At 42.4% G+C, this 20379-nt stretch overlaps 1 protein-coding gene across 7 annotated transcripts in view; it reads left to right on the forward strand.

The window, feature by feature from the left end:
- Positions 1–20379, forward strand: part of LOC137300008 (unconventional myosin-Id) — a 496111-nt gene that overhangs the window by 198778 nt on the left and 276954 nt on the right. For all 7 annotated transcript variants that reach the window (XM_067969090.1, XM_067969092.1, XM_067969091.1 and 4 more), the window contains 3 exons: positions 5606–5676; positions 8309–8383; positions 12659–12791. In XM_067969090.1, the coding sequence (XP_067825191.1) occupies positions 5606–5676; positions 8309–8383; positions 12659–12791 (279 nt within the window). The remainder of the gene's footprint in view (positions 1–5605; positions 5677–8308; positions 8384–12658; positions 12792–20379) is intronic.

A 20379-nucleotide genomic window follows, 5' to 3' on the forward strand; every position in this document is an offset into this window, starting at 1 on the left:
TCGAGCCTGCTCTGCCATTCAATTAGATCTTGGCTGATCTATACCTCAACTCACTTTACTCATCTTCGCTCTATATCCTTCAATGCCCTTAACTAACAAAAATCTATCCATCTCAGTCTTGAAATCTCCAATTGCCCCTATATCCACAGCCTTTTGGGGGACAGAGTTCTCTGGAAAAAGTGCTCCCTGGTTTCCCTCCTGAATGGCCCAGCTCTAATTTTAGAATAATGTCGCCTCGTTCTTGATTTTCCCTACCAGAGGAAATAGTTTCTCGCTAGGTATCTTGAATCCTTTTAACATTTTATACTCCTTGATCAGATCACCCCTCAATTTTCTATACTTGAGGTAATACAACTTCAGTTTATGCAACCTGTCCTCATAATTTAACCCTCTAAGCCCTGGTATCATTCTGGCAAATCTGTTCCCCCTCCAAGGAACCAAACCTGGAAATAAGCTTTTCTGACCTCTCTTCCCCCAAAGTGAGGAAATGGACTACATGTATTTTTGCACCAGGTTCGGTCCCCAGTCATTGAACTGAACAGTGTGGCAGTGGGGGGAGCTACAATTTGTCACTGTCCCTGGAAGGGGAAAAAAGTCAACTAGGGTTCTCATTCCTGACCATTGCTGGACAATGTGCATGTGGTCATTGGGTGAGCATAGGGCCGTGTTCAGCTTTGATTCCTCCACCCTCTCTAGCCAATTACTCTGCTGACGTGCGCTGCACTTGAGTGAAGTACAGGAGGGCCGACAGCAGGGTTGCCGACTCTCTAGGATTGTCCTGGAATCTCCAGGAATTAAAGATTAACCTCCTGGACACTGCTGCGAGCAAATCCAGGAGAAAAATCATCGGGATATTAAAAAAAAGTTTTTTTTCATATGCTTTGAATACTTTTTTTTAATTATTATTCATTCTCAGGCTGTGGATGTGGCTGGCATTTAATCGCCGTCCCTAGTCGCCATGAGAAGGTGATGATGAGCCTTCTCTTTGAACCACAGCAGTCCGTGTGGTGACGGTGCTCCCACAATGCTGTTAGGAAGGGAGTTCCAGGATTTTGACCCAGTGATGATGAAGGGTCAAATATGTATTAGTTATAGTAGACGGTCGGGAATTATAGAATCATAGAAAGTTACGGCACAGAAGGAGGCCATTTGGCCCGTCGTGTCTGTCCTGGCTGAAAAAGAGCTATCCTGCTTAATCCAACTTTCCAGCACTTGGTCCGTAGCCCTGTAGGTTAAGGCCCTTCATGTGTACATACAAGTACTTTTTAAATAAGTTGAGGGTTTCTGCTTCTACCACCCTTTCAGACAGTGAGTTCCAGACCCTCGCCACCCTCTAGGTGATAAAAATTCTCCTCAGCTCCTCTCTAATCCTTCTGCCAATTACTTTAAATCTATGCCCCCTGGTCACTGACCCCTCTGCTAAGGGAAATAGGTCCTTCCTATCCACTCGATATAGGCCCCTCATAATTTTATGTACCTTGATGAAATCACCCCTCAGCCTCCTCTGTTCCAATGGAAACAACCCCAGCCTATCCAATCTTTCCTCATAGCTAAAATTCTCCAGTCCTGGCAACATCCTTGTAAATCTCCTCTGTACCCTCTCTAGTGCAATCAACATCTTTCCTGTAATATGGTGACTAGAACTGTAGGTAGTACTCAAGCTGTGGCCTAACTAGTGTTTTATACAGTTCGAGTATAACCTCCCTGCTCTTATATTCTGTGCCTTGGCTAATAAAGGAAAGTAACCCTTATGCCTTCTTAACCACCTTATCCACCAGTCCTGCTACCTTCAGGGATCTGTGGACATGCATACCAAGGTCCCTTAGTTCCTTTGCACTTCAGTATCCTCCCATTTATTGTGTATTTTCTTGCCTTGTTTGCCCTCCCCAAATGTATTACCCCACACTTCTCCAGATTGAATTCCATTTGCCACTTTTCTGCCCACCTGACCAGTCCATTGATATGTTCCTGCACTCCACAGCTTTCCTCCTCAATATCAATCACATGGCCAATTTTTGTATCATCTGCAAACTACTTAACCCATGCCCCTTACATTTAGGTCTAAATCATTAATATATACCACAAAAAGCAAGGGACCTAACACTGAGCCCTGCGGAACCCCACTGGAAACAGCCTTCGAGTCACAAAAACACTCGTCGACGATTACCCTTTTCTTCCTGCCACTGAATCAATTTTGGATTCAACTAGCCACTTTCCCTTGGATCCCATGGACTTTTACTTTTCTGACCAGTCTGCCATGTGGCACCTTGTCAAAAGCCTTGCTAAAATCCATGCACACTACATCAAACACGCTACCCTTATTGACCCTCCTTGTTACCTCCTCAAAAAATTCAGTCGAGTTAGTCAGACGCGTCCTTCCTGTGACAAATCCATGCTGACTGTCTTTGATCAATCCGTGCCTTTCTAAATGACTATTTGTGCCGTCCGTCAGAATTGTTTCCAATAATTTGCCGACCACCGAGGTATGGCTGACTGGCCCGTAATTACTCGATCTATCCTTTTCTCCCTTTTTAAACAACGGTACAGCATTAGCAGTCCTCCAATCCTCCGGCACCATGCCTGTAGCCAGAGAAGATTGGAAAATGATGGTCAGAGCCTCCGCTATTTCCTCCCTTGCTTCTCTTAACAGTCTGGGATACATTTCATCCGGACCTGGCAAATCATCAAGTAATGAAGAGTCTGTTCACTTTCCAGTCGGCATGGAAAGGCAGTGCGCTGTGAGGGTGGACATGTCGGGCGACCAGTAGCGGGATTGTGGGGGGCATGGCGGTTGAAAGCGGGAGGCAAAGTGACGAAACTTCCAGGAATCCATCCAGTCAGAGTTGGCAATCCTAGCTGACGCCTGTAGAACTATGCACCGTTACCAACAACCAATTGAGAGTGGAGGGTGAGAGCTGAAAATTAGGCCTATACGGAAGGATCTGTAAACAAGGTCAGTGATTTTAAATCAAATGCACTGATTGAGGTGGATGAGGTCTCAGGCGAGTGAGACGCTGTCTCGGATTGGATATGTGTGTGGCAAAAATCTGGATGAGTTGGAATTTGTGTAGGGTGGAGTTCTCTAGCATCTGAAGATCCATTTCGTGAGGGGAAAATGGTAAGGAATCTTACAACACCAGGTTATAGTCCAACAGTTTTATTTGAAAATCACAAGCTGTCGGAGCTCACCTCCTTCGTCGGGTGAGTCACTCACCTGACGAAGGCTGTAAGCTCCGAAAGCTTGTGATTTTCAAATAAAACTGTTGGACTATAACCTGGTGTTGTAAGATTCCTTACATTTGTCCACCCCAGTCCATCACCGGCATCTCCACATCATTTCGTGAGGGCTTCAAGGGAAAGGAGGGTGGGGTAAAGTGGTTGCCAACTGTCGGTGAGCCACTGTGCCCGAGGAAAACTCGTGTTTGTGTCCGGTAGGCTGCTTAACCCCGAGTTGTATCACTTTGTCATTATTGAGAGCATTTTTTTAAAAACTATGCAAGCAGGTTATAATGCCTAAGTTCATAACTGCCCTGCACTGCTTAAGACCCTCTCTGGTTTGTTTTGTGTTTAAGATGAGAGCAAAACTCACTGTGGAATTAAAACTTTCAGTCTTTCAGTTTACTGTTCTAATTAGTTCAAACACTGAATAAGCCAGAGATTTTTTTTTTACTAGCATAGCTTTCAACATAGTGACCTTATCTGCCTAATTCTCCATATTTGCACAACCCTGCTTATGATCTGCTCTGGTCCAGCGGGTATTGAATTTAGATCCATAATCCTGAGGAAAACCCAATAGCCAATGTTCAGGTTCAGCTGAGCATTTCAAGTGGATTGGAAGCTGCATTGAGCCGTTTAGATTAGGGAGGAGGCTTTTGCTGTGAGTCTACATTTTGATCTTTCAGCTCCAACAGAAAATGATATTGGAAGCAATATACTGTTTGAGAAACATAAAAATCATAGGGTTTAATAGTCACTGAGGCCAGATATTAGATGGTGAATGCAAGTAAAAATAAACCAACCCTTTTTATCTTGCATGCAGAAATGCAGTCTGTCTTCCAAAGAACATGTCATTGATGTCAAGCAATAGCCTACATCTTCACAAAAATGCATGTAATCAGGCTATTATCTGCGTCTAATCCTGTAGACGAGTATAAATTGATATGAGTGTAAGAAATAGCGATACTTATTTCTGCATTGAATCGTTTTTATTGTGTATCTGTTGGAGCACTTTAAAACAGTCAGAAACCAAACTGTTTAACCAGTAGCCTCTGGGGCAGCACCACGATAACATTCTAATCATTGAACATGACACTGTCATGACACTATAGAAAGTGGGTATCATATTCCCTGCAGCAAACCACTTTTGAAGAGAATAGCCTTTCAGCCCAAGGAGTGATGCTTGTACATTAAGGGACATTTCTGTTGTGCATTCTCTGTAGAGATAACAGTGTATGCAAAAGCCATATTTACGATTCTCCTATAGATAGCAAACATTGGGGATCTTCCTCATTGTAGATGAGCCTGTGGCACTTCATTTGTGAATCCAACTCAAAAGGATGGTCTGACTGCTGTGGTAGAAAGGTCACTGGACTGGAAACATAACCAACATACTTATTAGTTGTGCAATGGTGTGTGTCTAGCTATAAACATCAATTCATTTTAAGAGGGGAGCTAAATATTTATTTATACTGCAAATTAATTGGATACCTGAAATATAAAAGAATTTGGTAAATACTGGTGATGCAATATACTGCAGTTGCACAAAGCCCATAGTAGGTTCATTTCCCTTTTGAATAACTTCTCCCAAAGTATTCTTAATACACTTCAATAGCAGTCTTCTTTCTTTTTCCTCAGCGAGTGCTCTCTATTTTTGAGATTTCCACCACTAAAAACCAATTATGGGAAATCCTCTAGTATTTTTGACGTCGTCCTGTTTTAATTGCCGATCTGTTTGATGTTGGACGATCAGATGAAATTTGACACAGTTGCATCCAGAAGTATAATTAACAATGCTCATACATCTTCAATCCATTTGAAGTTATGATCAGACAAAATTTGATGGGATCATATCCAGAAATACAATTAGCATGCTCGCACAACAATACCAAAATAAATAAGTGGAGCTTGACCAGCTTTATATGATCCCATACACACACAGACTTATCTAAGAAGATTCTAAAAGCCTTAGCAATCTCCCATCCATCGCCCAATCAATTATGGAAATGTACCACTTTGAACTTGACAACAAAGCTTCCTTTTTGATCTATTGATCAGAAGCTACTGTCTGAACAATTAATCACTAATGACCTGAGAAAATCTAAGCATTTGCAACACGGGCTATCTCTTATTGAAATAAATTAGTTATAAAGCAAATGTTATTTGGTAAAAATCAAGTGTGACCCTGTGCTCTGATGCAACCTGTGAACTAGCCACCAGAAATTCAAGTGAATGCTGAAATTTGCTACTATATGTAACCTTCATGTAATTGCCGAGTATCCTAGCATCATCTTAACTCCTTTAGCATTTATACAGTGGCTAGCAGGCTATGGTGAAGAAAGCCAAATGATCTAAATTATGTGTAATTTTATCTTGCTCTTTTTTTCAGCTTTGTGCGACTGACAAGACCCTGGAGTTTGATCGAGATTTTCGGATTAAACACTATGCTGGGCACGTTGTGTAAGTTTGACTCCTAACAAAGGTTATTGGTGTTGAGAATGCCCGTTCTACAGTCATCCAACCTCCCTTACCCTCTCCGTTTCCTATAGTAACTCAGATAAAATATCAGTTGTCACTCATTGATGTCCTTGGCGCCAAAAATCCAAGTAGGCAAATCAAGTGAGCCATTGGAAACATAATGTCCATCGTTTTCAGCTAGTTAAGGTTTTGAGCAAAAAATGTCTTTTGCAGCCCTAAAAATACATATTGTCTCCTGCAAATTTTTTTCGTCATCAAATTGCTCCCTTCTCTTCAGGACCTCAATTCTTCCTGCGTACAGTTTCACAAGTGCCAAAAGCCCACACAACTGGTCTCCTTCATGTATGAGCCTAAACCACCTCAGTAGAGAATTTGATTGTGGGGTGTGTTGTACCCGAGCCTGTCCTTTCATGACATGCACACTTTCCTGAAGAGGTCGCTGAATAGCACTTGAGAGTGGGAACTAATTTTTTTTCTTTTCTAGCCCGGGGTACTGGAGTCAATTGCAGCTTGCTATCTTCTGGTCTGTATTTCAATGTATTTTAATTATGAAATTAAATCGGAGGATTGCCTTGAATCACAAAACACAAATTATTCAGTATATTCTTAGACGACAGCTCATTAAATCCAGTCATCATATTAACTAAAATCCTATGCTGCTGTATTACACGCATGTGATAGAGATTCTTTGGGTATGCTATATGGATTAGAGGGCGATGAAAGCTCGTGGTACAGCAAAGATTTAAGTAATTCTTTTTGTAACAAAAGATGCTGGTTCCATACCTGGCAGATTCCTAAAATCAGGGTCGTAGTGGTCAGCAGTGGAGCAGTGATTAAGACACGACATCATTTGAAGGTTTGTGAAGTAACTATTTCAAAGGGGCATGTATCTGCAAGTACTAAAATAAGATAAAAGGGGTACAGTACCAGAAACTCAACACCGCTAATGTAGCTCCAATCTTGATTATTGATACTCTAGCCAATAGGAAACAGAGGTGCTCCCTAGCCTCTGACAGCATAGCTTTTTAACCAGTCCCTCAGGTTCATAAAAGTGGCTGTCTTCTAACTTTTTTTTCTCTCTGTGTAGAAATCTTGGCCATCACTTGCTAGATTTCCTTCTCCATCGTTCCTCTCTTTCTTTCTCAATCCTTCATATCTCATTGGTTAAGGAGATAGACTGCTGGTCCCTTTTTATGGCCTTATTAACCTGCGTCGCTACTTTTAGTGATTTGTGCGTCTGTACCCCTAGATCCTTTTGCTCATCTACCGCATTTAGGCTCTTATTTTCCAAGCAGTATGTGACATCCTTGTTCTTCCTACCATAATGCACCACCTCACACTTATATTGCATTTCATTTGTCAATTCCATGCCCATTCTGCAAGTTTGTTAGTGTTGTCTTGTATTCTATCACAGTCCTCCTCAATATTAACTGCGCCCCCCCCCCCTCCAAATTTGATGTCATTGGCAAATTTTGAAATTGTGCTTCCAATTTCCTAGTCCAAATTGTTTATGTAAATGGTGAACAACAGTGGTCCCAGCACTGTCCTTGTCGAACATCAATTCCCATCTTTTGCCAGTCTGAGTAACTACTCTTAATCCCTACTCTCTGTTTTCTGTTTTATAGCTAGCTTGCTATCCATTCTGCTATTTGTCTCCTGACGCTACATGCTCTGACCTTAGTCATAAGTTTACTATGTGGTACCTTATCAAAGGCCTTTTGAAAATCGAAATATATTACATCTTGAATGTTGTTGTTATTGTTGCAGTTGCACCCATTCAGCCAAGTGGAGAGTATTCCGTCACACTCCAGTGCGTAATGTGTTTCATCTCACCACTGTAAGCCATGTTATGGGAATATATAACTTTTCACTTGGGGATCGGTGAGGAATTTTACAGATTTCCCCCCCCCCTCCCCACAATTGGCCGTGGGTTTTTATCTCTCTTTTTGCCTCTTCCAGGAGATTACATGGCTGGTGCCCATAGTCCAACTCACACCATGACCCGTCACCCCTGTGCTTGCTGACCTACATTAGCCCCTGAACGCCTCCCTTTTAAAATTCTCACCTTCATGTTCAAATCCCTGCCTGGCCTCACCCCTCCTTATCTCTGTAAGCCCCTCCAGCCCAACAACTCTGCAAGAATCCCACATCCCTTCAAATCTGGTATCTTGTCCATCTCCACTCTCTTCCCCTCCCCCCGCCCCCCCCCCCCCCCTCAATCTTCCTACACTCCACTATTGGCGGGCATGCCTTTAGCTAGGATGTAAGCTCCAGAATTCTCTCCCTAAACCTTTCTGCCTTTCCACCTCTCTCCTTTAAGATGCTCCTTAAAACCCATGCCTTTGACCAAGCTTTTGGTCACCTGCCCGAATGCCGCCTCCTTTGCCTCAGTATCAATTTGTGTTTGATTACGCTCCTGTGAAGCGCCTTGGGACATTTTACTCTGTTAAAGGCACTATATAAATGTAAGTTGTTGCTGATTGGTAGAGTGTCCAATCATTATGCTTGAGCAAGGCTGTGGGGCAGGGTTGATGGACGAATTGGTCTTTTCCTGCATGTTATTTTCACATGTCCATAAAATGTTCACTTTTGTTTTTACTTTCTTTATATAAAGGTATTCGATTGTTGGCTTCATTGACAAAAACAAGGACACTCTGTTCCAGGACTTCAAACGACTAATGTACAACAGGTAGGGCAGTTGAAATAATTTTATTGAGCTTCAAAAGAAAAAACAAGCCTTTCTTCATGAAGATGTCTACTCATGAGAATTGGTCTGAACTCGATTTATTGTCACATGCTTGATCATTTTTAATATGCATTTCACACTTGAATTGTTGTAGCTAAAGAAAGCAATGCAGCATGTACTGGGCCCAGAACTTTGCATAAACCAATGTGCTTTAATACACGACTGCAGAAATGCTATTCTTTACATATAACTGAGGGCTTCAAACTGTCTTGTAGGTAACATTCAGTGGAGAACATTCTGTAGTGCTAAACCCAAATAAATGCAGTTTGTCCCATCCACAGAAATAAAAATGTTCATGGACGAACAAGTAGTTATGTCTGGAGCATAATATAGTAAGGTCCACACAAAGAATACCTACATTTTATCTGTTTTTGAGCTTTTTTATAACTATATTCTCTTGCATCTACTAGATAATTTCATTTTGTGTCTCTGGAGCACAGAAACTTGACATCACCCTTGGGAATTGACAGTTTCACTGTCTATAGAGTTACGCCAATTGAGAATTTGTTTTCATGCCATTAACAAAGATTTTTTTCTTCTGAAGCAGAGAATGCATGTATCTGGGGAAAACTTAGCTTTCTCAAGGTTGATTTCTCTGTTTTCGCAGTTGCTATACTTATCCTGGCACTTTAATGGTAACTAGGGAACTGAGGCAACCTGGGATTCCAATCCATGACTGTCCCAGTTTTTCTTCAAATATTCTAATCATTTTATGTTGAAATTAGATTTGTCTCCTGCTATTCTACAGCTTTGCTTCAATCAGGGATAGATCCAACAGTCACTTTAAATATGGATGTTCAAATTTAGCAGAAAATCTAAATTTATAATTATGCAGTACTTTTTACTATGAAGCTGAAGTGTTATGTTGTGGCACAGCTTGCTGGAGTCCTCTGCCAGTGTGTCTCAAAGTTGTAGGACGCAGGCATGTGCGCCTGGTTCTCAAACGGTGAATTCAAGATGGCTGCTGTGCTATGCGCGAGGCACCTAACTGAAGCAAAAGCATTTCCCAGTAGGAAAAATAGGATGGGTTGTACTTGGCCTCCAGTTCAGAGCTGGAGGCAGAAGCAGGTCATCTTCCTACACCCGCAGCTGGAAAATGTACCCATCTCAAGGAGACCAACGGAGGCAAAACGGAGACAGTTATAATTACCATAAAGATAATCTGCTCAGGTTATGTTAAGGATTTACCTGTTTACACAAATTTTTGTTCTCTCTTCCAACTATGTTTCCTGAGCCCCAAGCAAGATGAAAAGTTGGACTACCATGGTAGCTAATGACCATGTATAATATAAAACACACTGTGGCAACCTTTTTAATTCACCAAATTGTCAAATGTGCCAGAATTATGTATTAAATTCTTGCCCAAATGGCACCATATTTTAAAATGATCTGCATGCATGGCATTCCATTGGTGAATCAACCATTTATGGTTGCATGTCGCCTAACCATATAGATCAGGAACTGTTTAAATGCTGTCATGGCTTCATCCCTTGTAACCTCTCCCAACCTTGCCACCCCCCCTACCTGAACTTTCCGTTCTACTGACTCTAGCTTTTTGTACCCCCTCCCCCTCCTTATGCCTCATTATTGCAGCTGTGCCTTTAACTACCTATGCCCCGCGATCTGGAATTTCCTGCTTAAGCCCCTCCATCTCCCTCTCCTCCTTTTAAGGCCCTCCTTAAAACCCAACTGTTTGACCATTCTAATAATCTTCTTTGGCTTGGCATCCATTTATTTCCGATTACACCTCTGTGAAGCACCTTGAGACATTTTTTCTGCGTTAAACGTGCTATATTAATGCCAATTGTTGTCTCCAGGGGAGTGAAGGGGGAAGAATTTCCAGAAGATGGGAATTTTTTAAAAAATCATTTGCATGCTAATATTTTGCTTTTGCATGGAACAACTTTTCCTTTTTTACTATCTGTTTTTATGTTGAGAACTGATCTGATCAAATGTACAAAGATATGCAATTCATGAACATGAATTGAAAGTCATTGGAGTTTTAATCATGGAATCCACAAATATTATGCCGCTCTGTATGAACTGTTCAGCTTTGCTTCCTAACTTGTCCTTTGCAGTTGCTCCTGGCTTCTGTCTGATGCTGCTGCTATTCCAGGGGAATTGAGCTCTGCTGCGTGTTATTGGTGAGAATTTCTGTTCATGCAATTATTTAGTGAGATGGAGAATTCCTGCCTGCAGCATGCAGTACTGTTCAATTCTCTGACCCAGCAGAGACATCAACTCGGAGCCAGGAGTGGCTGTGAAGGGCGAATCAGTGGATACTGGTTTTGGGGGAGTGGGGGTGTGGGGGGAGAGAAGAGCTCCCGAGTGAGCGGGGGGAAAGAGAAGAGCTCCCGAGTGAGCGGGGGGGAAAGGGGAGAAGAGCTCCCGAGTGAGCGGGGGGGAAAGGGGAGAAGAGCTCCCGAGTGAGCGGGGGGGAAAGGGGAGAAGAGCTCCCGTGTGAGCGGGGGGGGAAAGGGGAGAAGAGCTCCCGAGTGAGCGGGGGAAAAGGGGAGAAGAGCTCCCGAGTGAGCGGGGGGAAAGGGGAGGAAAGTGCCAACATGAATTGACGGGGGGAGGGGGGTTTGTGAGGGGAGGGGAAGAGTGGCACTGTGCACTGGGAAGGGAGGAGCATTAATTTTAAAACAAGTTAACGTTCCAAAAATGAAGCAATATAATGAGCTGATTTAACAGCAGAGACTTCCGACACATATCCACAAAAGACTGCAGTTTTTCTGGCAAGAAATGAGGTAACACCCTGATGGTTTTGGCACATTATTCCGCAGTTTTACACTGCTCATGTGAATGAAAGTGGGTCCATGGATGGGCCATCATTAACCACCAATATTTTATTCATTGGTGGTTAATTTTTATGTTTTTAAGATGTTTTCTGTAATCTGACCATGAAGAGAGAGAATTTATTCCAGCAAACTTGTTATGAATCTAAACTGAGTTTTTCACAAAGGAAATTAGTTGACCTGTAACAGTGTGCCACACACTCCAGCATTTGATGGATTGATCAGCCAAGAAACATTTGTTCGCCTGGCAGACAGAGGATTTGAAGGGAAGTTGGCTGAAAGGTGAATGTTGATCTGCAAATTAGTTTCTGTTAGTATTTCTTGGGGGAGCTTTTAGTTAGTGCATGGTATATGGCCTGGACCCTAGTGTTTAGATTGGATAGCATATGGTTGAACCATTATTAGAGTGAGTGCACAAATGTATTGTACATCTAGATGATTGAAGATTGATTATGAAAATTATGAACTGTTTTTATTATGCGTTATTGTGATGAGCTTTAAATTGAAAATTGTGGATTTTTAAAATTAATCTGACCATATAAGCAAGTTTTAAAAATGTTTTGTTTCATTTGACTGCTATCGCTATCAAAATCTATCTGTAAAACATACGCTGTCATTGTAGATAGGGCCAAATCTTCCTGGAAAAATAACGGTGAGTTCACGATGCACGCCGTTATTATTGCTCAAATCGGCCAGCAAATTCAGGGAAAGAAGAGATATGCTGTGACTTGCGAAACTCCTGAACTTGCTGGTCGGTTTCTGCCGCTCTGCCATTTGCTTTACGCAAACAGCATCTCACCCACAACCACCCAGTTGGTTTTAAGAACTTGCTGGATTTGCACATTAATTGCCCATTAAACCCACCGCAGAAAGTAAATGCTCATAATTAAGCGTAAATACCCTTTTAACGACATGATCATTGTTAATGCAATGCCAATCAACCTCTCCAGCCCAGAATGGGAACAATTTAATCTGTCACGTCTCATTCCTGCATGCAGTAAATACTTCTTAGAGATTTTTAAAATTTAAAATAATTTTTTTATCTTAATTTTCCTTTGTCTTTTTTTTCTCACTCTCTTAATCCAATCTTTCTTTCCCTCTCTTTATTTCTCTTTCTGTACCTGATTTGACTCTAATTCACCTTCCTTCTGCATTGTTCCTCAGTTTCTTTCTCAATCCTTCAATCTCATAGGTTGAGGAGATAGGCCCCATTGTTCACTAAGGTCTCAGATGACGCGTTATCAGCTTGCGCTTCCAGCAAGTTACGGCGCAAATTATATTCGAGCTTAAGGGTGCAGGAAAACGTCTAACTGACGGCGCAGACTGCAAGATGCCCCACTCCAGCAAGATTTGGCCCATTGTCTCAATTGCCACGTTTAAAAGTTCTGACTAACGAGTAACTTTCTTTGCACGTCTCCAGCTCAAATCCTGTGCTGAAGAATATGTGGCCGGAAGGAAAGCTGAGCATCACAGAAGTGACCAAACGTCCCTTAACTGCTGCCACTTTGTTCAAAAACTCCATGATTGCATTAGTAGAAAACCTGGCATCAAAAGTAAGTCAACCTTCAATGTTTAACATTTCCGCTTTACCACATTTCTCTATTTTAACTGTGAAATAGACAAAACAAAGTTCAAGGTGAAATCATCTCACCAGCTGTCTTCAATTCTGGTATTTCTGCTTTTTAATTCCTTCCTTTAATTAAACCACAATCTACAAGATGAAGCAATATTGACATCGGCTGAAGCCCAGTTCAAAGTGTATAAGATGGGCATCACAAAATATGCTAAAAATGCTCTAATATAATTGCAATTATAAACCTACAATCCTTCTTTTCACATATGCCAATAAATGGAGGGGAAAAGTGCTCATTTTCACCCTTAGCGCCTGGAGATAGCTCACAAATGGCATTGGGCCCTGATTAGTACCCAGGAGGAAGTATCCTCCAGCAGCGAAGGATCTCTGTTCCTCAGCCTGGATCTTCCCAGTGTCATGTTTGTATGACATTACTTCTGCCTATTTTAAAGGAGGTATTAACCTGTTTAAAATAAATGGGTTACTGCCTCCATTAAAATAGTGCGCTAAGATGTTGAGTACATCTGCTTATGTTGACATAGCCTATGGTTTCTTTACAGTGAGGAAACTATAAATAATGTGTTATTATAATGGGTTCTGCAGTGTATTTATGTAGAATTAACTTTTTATGTTTTACTTTTCACCTGGTCACACTAATGCTATCTACCCTCCAACTAAGAGAACAGGAACAAGTTGATAACCTTGCATCAACCATTACATAAGATATTCTACCTAGAGGGCTCATCAAATGTTGGGCTAATAGAAAACTTAAGCTTTGCGTCTTGGTGACCTTGGAGGATGCACTGTATAAAGCAAGCAATTGTTGTAAGATTCAATATGGTTGAAATAGAAAGCTGCTAATAAACTGTTCGTAGTATTGATCAATTATTTCTGGGAATGGAGTTTAACTAAAAACGATTCCTGAAGCTTTTAAACGTTCCAGTGCCTGATTTTTCTCTCTCGGGTCAAGGAAACATATTTTTATTTTATCTGAACTTAAAACAAAAAACTTGACCGGATAATGAGAAAAGAAGAGCCAGAGAAAGCTCTGTGATGATTGCAGTTACGATTTAGTCAACAGGAAACTAAAGTCATTGTGTGTTAAAATCTAAAATTAAATTGCCGCTTTCTGTTTGTTAGAGAGGAATCTCTCTGCTTGAAGGTGTTTTTTCTACTTTCTTATTGAACATGAAAAGCTCTCACTGTATTGATTTTAGGGATAGTGAATCACAAATGACTATTGTACAGATCGATTGAAGAGAGAAAATAATAGGACTGTGAATGTGGGAGACAAGGAACTTTCAACTTGTTTAATCAGAGTGTTTCTTATTGTCAGACTGTGATTTATTAGTCATTGACATATAACGTATGCTGACCTAGGAGCCAGGGTCTTTGGCTTATTTTCTGTTCTAGGTTCTCCTTGTTTCACGTGAAGTATCCTCTTTTATATTAAAGCCAGCGAGCTTCACTTACTGCTGTGCCTTCACTAAAACATTACCGTAGCTTACAAGGTATTATTTATGTATGTCACCTTCTGAGAAAGAACATCCTTTGCTTCTGCCTGTTATTACTGCTCAACAAATGCAATAAATTAATCATGACTCTTATTTATATCTATATATCTATATCTATATATAAAAAAGAAAATGTGATTAGGATCACAGCAGTGACCCCTCTTCCCCCAATCACTTAGGTCAGCCAATTTTGTACATCAGGACTCGGCTAAAAATGTCAGGACTCAGCTACAAATAATTGACTTACTTAACTTTTAAATTCACGAACACAAAGACATTTTTGAGTCCGATGCAAATGTCAGCGCGGTTTTGGAGGAATTTGTTGTGACTGTGTTATTCTGAGACGGCCAAATCTGCACTTTGACTTCACTCACCCTCCACCCCTACCTTCTTTGCGTAGGTAGGTCTGCTCTGTAGCCTGATATAATGGATTCATCCCTGTAGAGAAGAATGTCTAAATTCAACCTCCATAGCTGAACTCTAGCTCTGACTTGAAGAACATATAATTGGGGAGAATTATAGTTTTGCTTTGCATGTAATTAGGTCATATGCAGTTCCCTGTTGGATATATTTGCAAAAAAAATTGCTCTTTATTTTTAAAAACCGGATGTAAATACTGATCACCAAATAACAGCCTTTATTTTATTGCACTATGCATAAATGACTAAACTTTAATCTAAGATTTGAAGGTTTTATCAATGTTGAGAGTGGGTTGCAGCTTGAATCCCAAGAGTCTGGACTATGAACTGTCCCCAGATAAGATGGTGGGTAGGTATCTTGCCCTCAGGTCTGCTGATGTTGCTTTTGATCTGAGTGCTGCATGCTTAATGGCAATGTGGGATTACTTTGTCTGCCTTCTCCTTTGTAGGTGATGGCTCTTTATAACGACGCAGCGGAAATCAGGAGATCCCCATATGGAAAGTCACAAGGTCTTACCTGTACGATGTTGCATGTTACAGTAGGATGGAGTACTGGCATACTAGGATAATGCACAATCTTACATATTACTATCTAACATTGCTGCAGGAGTTCCTCAGGGCAATGTCCTAGGCCCAACCATCTTCAGCTGCTTCAACAATGACCTTCCCTCCATCATAAGGTCAGAAGTGGGGATGTTTGCTGATGATTGCACAGTGTTCAATTACATTCGCAACCCCTCAGTTAATGAAGCAGTCCGTGCCTGCATGCAGCAAGACCTGGACAACATTCAGTCTTGGGCTGATAAATGGCAAGTGTCAGGCAATGACCATCTCCAACAAGAGAGAGTCTAACCACCTCCCCTTGACATTCAACGGCATTACCATTGACGAGTCCCCCAACATCAATATCCTGGGGGTCACCATTGACCAGAAACTTAACTGGACCAGGCACATAAATACTGTGGCTACAAGAGCAGGTCAGAGGCTTGGTATTCTGCAGCAAGTGACTCAGCTCCTGACTCCCCAAAGCCTTTCCACCATCTACAAGGCACAAGTCAGAGTAGGAACTCCCTACCTAACAGCACTGTGGGAGTACCTTCACACACGGACTGCAGTGGTTCAACAAGGTGGCTCACCACCACCTTCTCAAAGACAATTAGGGATGGGCAATAAATGCTGGCCTTGCCAGCGACGCCCACATCCCATGAATGAATTTTTTTTTTTAAATCTGGATCTCACTTTTCAAGATTTGTATTGTGTGCATAGAGCAGTACAGAAAACCAAAATCCAACAGTGATTTGAAGATTTATTGAAAAGGAGGGTCAGAAGAAAAATCAATGATGGGTGCTTAATGAGGAAAGAATATTTAAAATGCGACTAAGAATCAAAAGTTCTGAAGCAATAACAACTTGCACTTATATTGCGTCTTTAATGTAGAAAGATGTCCCATGGTCTTTACAGAGGTACAATAAATAAAAAAGGACGCTGAGCCAAAGAAGGTGATATAAGCAGGGGCAGCCAAAAGCTTGGTTAAAGAGCTGGGTTTTAAGCCAGAACGTAAAGGAGGAGAGGGTGATGGAGAGCCGCTGGGGTTTAGGGAGGGAATTCAAGATGAGGTGAACAGAAATGACCAGAGACAGAAAAATGGAGAGTTTGGGGGGGTGGGGGCTGGAGGAGGATACAGCGGTAGGAAGGAGCAAAGCCATGACAGTATTGAAACTTGAGAATTTTGAATTGGACGTGTTGGCGGAGTGGGAGCCAGTGTAGGTTAGTGAGGACGAATGATAGGTGAGTGACTCTTAGTGTCGGATAGGATATGGGCAGCGGAGTTTTGTATGAGCTGAAGTTTACGGACAGTGGAGAATGGGATGCTGGCCATGAGAGCATTGAAATAGTCAAATATAGAGGTGACAAGCTGTGAATGAGGGTTTCAGCAGCAAATGGGTTGAATTAGGGATGGAGGCTGGCGATGTTGCAGAGGTGGAAGTAGGCAGTCTTTGTGCTGGAGATAATACAGAGCCAAAAGTTCAGCTCGGGTCAAAAAGAATGCTGAGTTTGCGAACAGTCTGGTTCAGCCTAAGACAATGGCTGGAGAGGGGGATGGAATTGGAGGCAAAGATACGGAGTTTGTGGCATGGTCTGAAGATGATGGCTTTGGTTTTCCCAATATTTAACTGAAGGAAAGTGCAGCTCATCCAAGGATGGGTGCCAGAAAAGTAATTTGACAACACACAGACAGTGGAGGAGTCAAGAGAGGTGCTGGAGAGGTAGAGCTGGATGTTGTCAGCGTACATGTGGAAGCTGCTCACGTGACTGCAAAGGATGTCACCAAAGGGCAGCATGCAGATAAGGAAGAGAAGGAGGCCAAGGATATATTCTGAGGGACTCCAGAGGTAATGGTGTGAGGGCAGGAAGAGGAGCCTGTGCATGTTAAATTCATTCATTCTTGGATGAGATGAAATTATACTCCCCTTTCCAACTTCTGCCTGTCAGTTCCAATAAGGAACTTTCCCCTCTCCCTTTTTGTTCTCCATTTCAGTCATTAGAGACTTAATGAAATGTTAATGCTGAAATGAACTGAATTAGCCTGATGTGAAATTAGGTACAAATACTCCTGGGAAGTTCTGAAGTTTAAGTTTGGAATTTTGTCATTACTTAACTTCTAGCCATTTAAAAGGAACCATCACATGCACAGCAACCCTATATTAAATCCTCAACAGAAAAATGGACTGGATTTTGAAAGAGGGACAAGTAAGAGGAAAGATGGGAAACAGCAAGCTTAATTCAAGTTCATAATTTTTCGAAGAATTTGATTTTTTTTTACTGTTGTACAGAGTTAAAAAAAATATCCGTAGGGGGTCCTTCATATGTGGTTTTGTTGGCTTCTTTCCAGATCTCAGCGTTGCCCAGGAATCTCTAGTTGGTGTGTCTGAATATTGATTGGGCTGTCAAAAACAAAGCAATAGGTTTCTTGTAAATGTCAACGTATGTGAGCTTTGTGTTGTGTTTTTGCAGTCATGTATAGTTTAACAATCATTTATACAGCCATAGATGTGAGGGGCAAAAGGCACTTTTGGTGAAACGCAGTACAAAGTCAATAATACAGATGGCTTCAAGTAATCATCAGTGACTTTATTGTACTTTGAATGCCATAGATTTGTGCCAGTTTCGAATTGTGATTCTGCTGATGGGTCTGGCCTGGGGATATTAAAGTGGAGTTCTGATCATCTGGATAGCGGAAACTGAAGGAGGGGAGGGTCTGTGTCTTTACACAATGTTCTTCGTGACCTGATTTATAACATTGTCATGAGAAGCCGCCTGATGATGCATTCTTTGCCACTCATTATGCTTCCAGGATTGCTTTTTGCCTGATGGAGCGAGGCAGAATGCTGGCTGGTTTCTCTTGATTTACTTTTAGGGACACTAACTATCTAAACTGACAGTGATGATTGATTACACCCTTGTCCCATTTGTGGTATTTGCAGATTCCAAATCCCTCTATTATTACACCTTTGGTGTGTATTCTACCTACAATAGCTTGCCCTAAATCCTTGAATCCTCCTTGAAATATACCGTAGTTAATTTGTTAGTAATATTTCTCTAGAGCAATGATATAGCTCAAATAATGGTGGTGTTAACTTAGCACCAAGAGGATGTCAAAATGAATTTATTCCACGCCTTTCTACGTCAACTTTATCCAACCACGGCACATCTGACTTTAACTTTGGACTCCCTCCTATTGTCTCCTCTCTAATTCCCTGTTTTTTACAAGGACATTTATATCCTAATCTTGCAATGTAACCATGCTTATGTAACTTGAATTTCCCCGTGTCCTTTCCTGAGCACATTTTGGCTGGGGCTCCGGACCCAAGCTTATCACTTCTATTTTCCCTTTTTTTCCCCTTTTTTTTTACCCCTCCTAGGCTCCTCTCTCCTGTCATCATGCCTCCTTTCATTTCTCCCCTCTTGGGTATTCTGCCCCCCCAAATCCCTACCCCAATCCCTCAGTGCTCCTCAATCTTCCTACTCTCCTGCCGCCGTCCTAGGCTTGATTCCCTCTTAGATGAGCCTACAGCTGCCTTCTATGCCTCTCTTGGTATCCTCCGAAGGGCCCATAGAGGCCCACGTCACTGCCTCCTTATGAGCAGCAACCCCAACTGCCCCATCCGACTCTCTTGCCCACTTTCCTGCTGGGACTCTTGTTCCCATCCCACTCACCCCTCCCAATGCTGACCCTTTGGACTCTGCCAGCAGATCCCTCTCCGTATCTCCCTCCAGAATGTCCTTCCACTTGTAAACAAGGCCCTTGTCATCCATGAGCTTATTGTGGATGACTGCATCGACACACTGCCTTGACAGAAACCTGGCTGATGGGTGATGATACCTTCCCCCTTAAGCCTCCCCACCTGGGCTCTATCTTGCACCACTTGCCGCGTCCACACCGTGGCAGTGCGGCCCTTATCACCAAGTCACACCTTGGTCTGTCCCCCCTCATCCTCTGGCACCTTCTCCTCCATTGATCATCTCATCTTGTTCCACCCCTCTCACCTCTCCTTTTAAAATCCTCGTTCTCTATCTCCCACCCAAGTACCATGCCAAGTTTCTCACCGAAATATTCTCACTGCGTTCCTCCCTCAGCCTCTGCACCGAGCAACGTCTCATCCTCGGTGATTTCAAGCTCCAACTCAACTCATCGTGCTTTATTTCCGAATTCTCTGCCCTGCTATCGTCCCTTAATCTCTCCCTCTATATAAACTCCCCTACCCATATTCACGGCCACCCCCTCAACCTTGCCATCTCATGTCAATCGTGGTTAAGGCCATTTCTGATCACTTCCTTCTGTCCCTCTCCACCCACATCCCCCTTCCCCCTCCCAACCCCACTCCCTTCTGTGTCCGTCCCTGGAAAAAAAACTCTCCACGGCACTTTCAAATTCCCAACTGTCTTGCCTTTGGCCCTCCATTCACCACAACATTTCTGCAGCTACCGACCTGCTCAATCACACCCTCACCTCCACCTTTGATGCCCTTGTCCCCATTAAAACCATTACTCTCTCTCACCCTGGTCATTCCCCCTGATATGGCCCTCACCTCCGCTCCCTTAAGTCCAAGGGACGCAGACTTGAACATTTATGAAGGACAACTGGTTTCATCGCCAGATCTGACTGGATCATATAAAGCACCATCGGGTCCTGCTGTACATTGCCAAAACTGCTCACTATTCCAGGATCACCCTGGAATGCAAAGATAACCCCTGGCTTTTCTTCTCCACTACAAACCGTCCTCTTAAACCCCTCTCCCCTATCTCCACCACCCTCACCTCTTTAAAAAAAAACATGTGCTAGGAGTTCATGGACTTCCCTCCCTTCCCCAGCACACCAAATCAAACTTCCTCTAAGGTTTCCCCCTGCCCTAGTCCTGAACTCTCATCTTTTTCTAGTTTCTCTCCTATCACCCCACATACCCCCTCCAAGCTCATCTTGACCATGAAACCCATGTCCTGCACCCTCGACCCTCTTCCCACCAAATTGCTAACCACCCAACTTCCCTTCCTGGCCCCATGTTAGTTGATATTGTTAACAGTTCCTTCTCCGGTACTATCCCCCTCCCCTTCAAATCTGCCGCCATCACCCCCT

The sequence above is a fragment of the Heptranchias perlo genome, chromosome 30, assembly GCF_035084215.1.
Source record: "Heptranchias perlo isolate sHepPer1 chromosome 30, sHepPer1.hap1, whole genome shotgun sequence".
NCBI classification, from domain to species: domain Eukaryota; kingdom Metazoa; phylum Chordata; class Chondrichthyes; order Hexanchiformes; family Hexanchidae; genus Heptranchias; species Heptranchias perlo.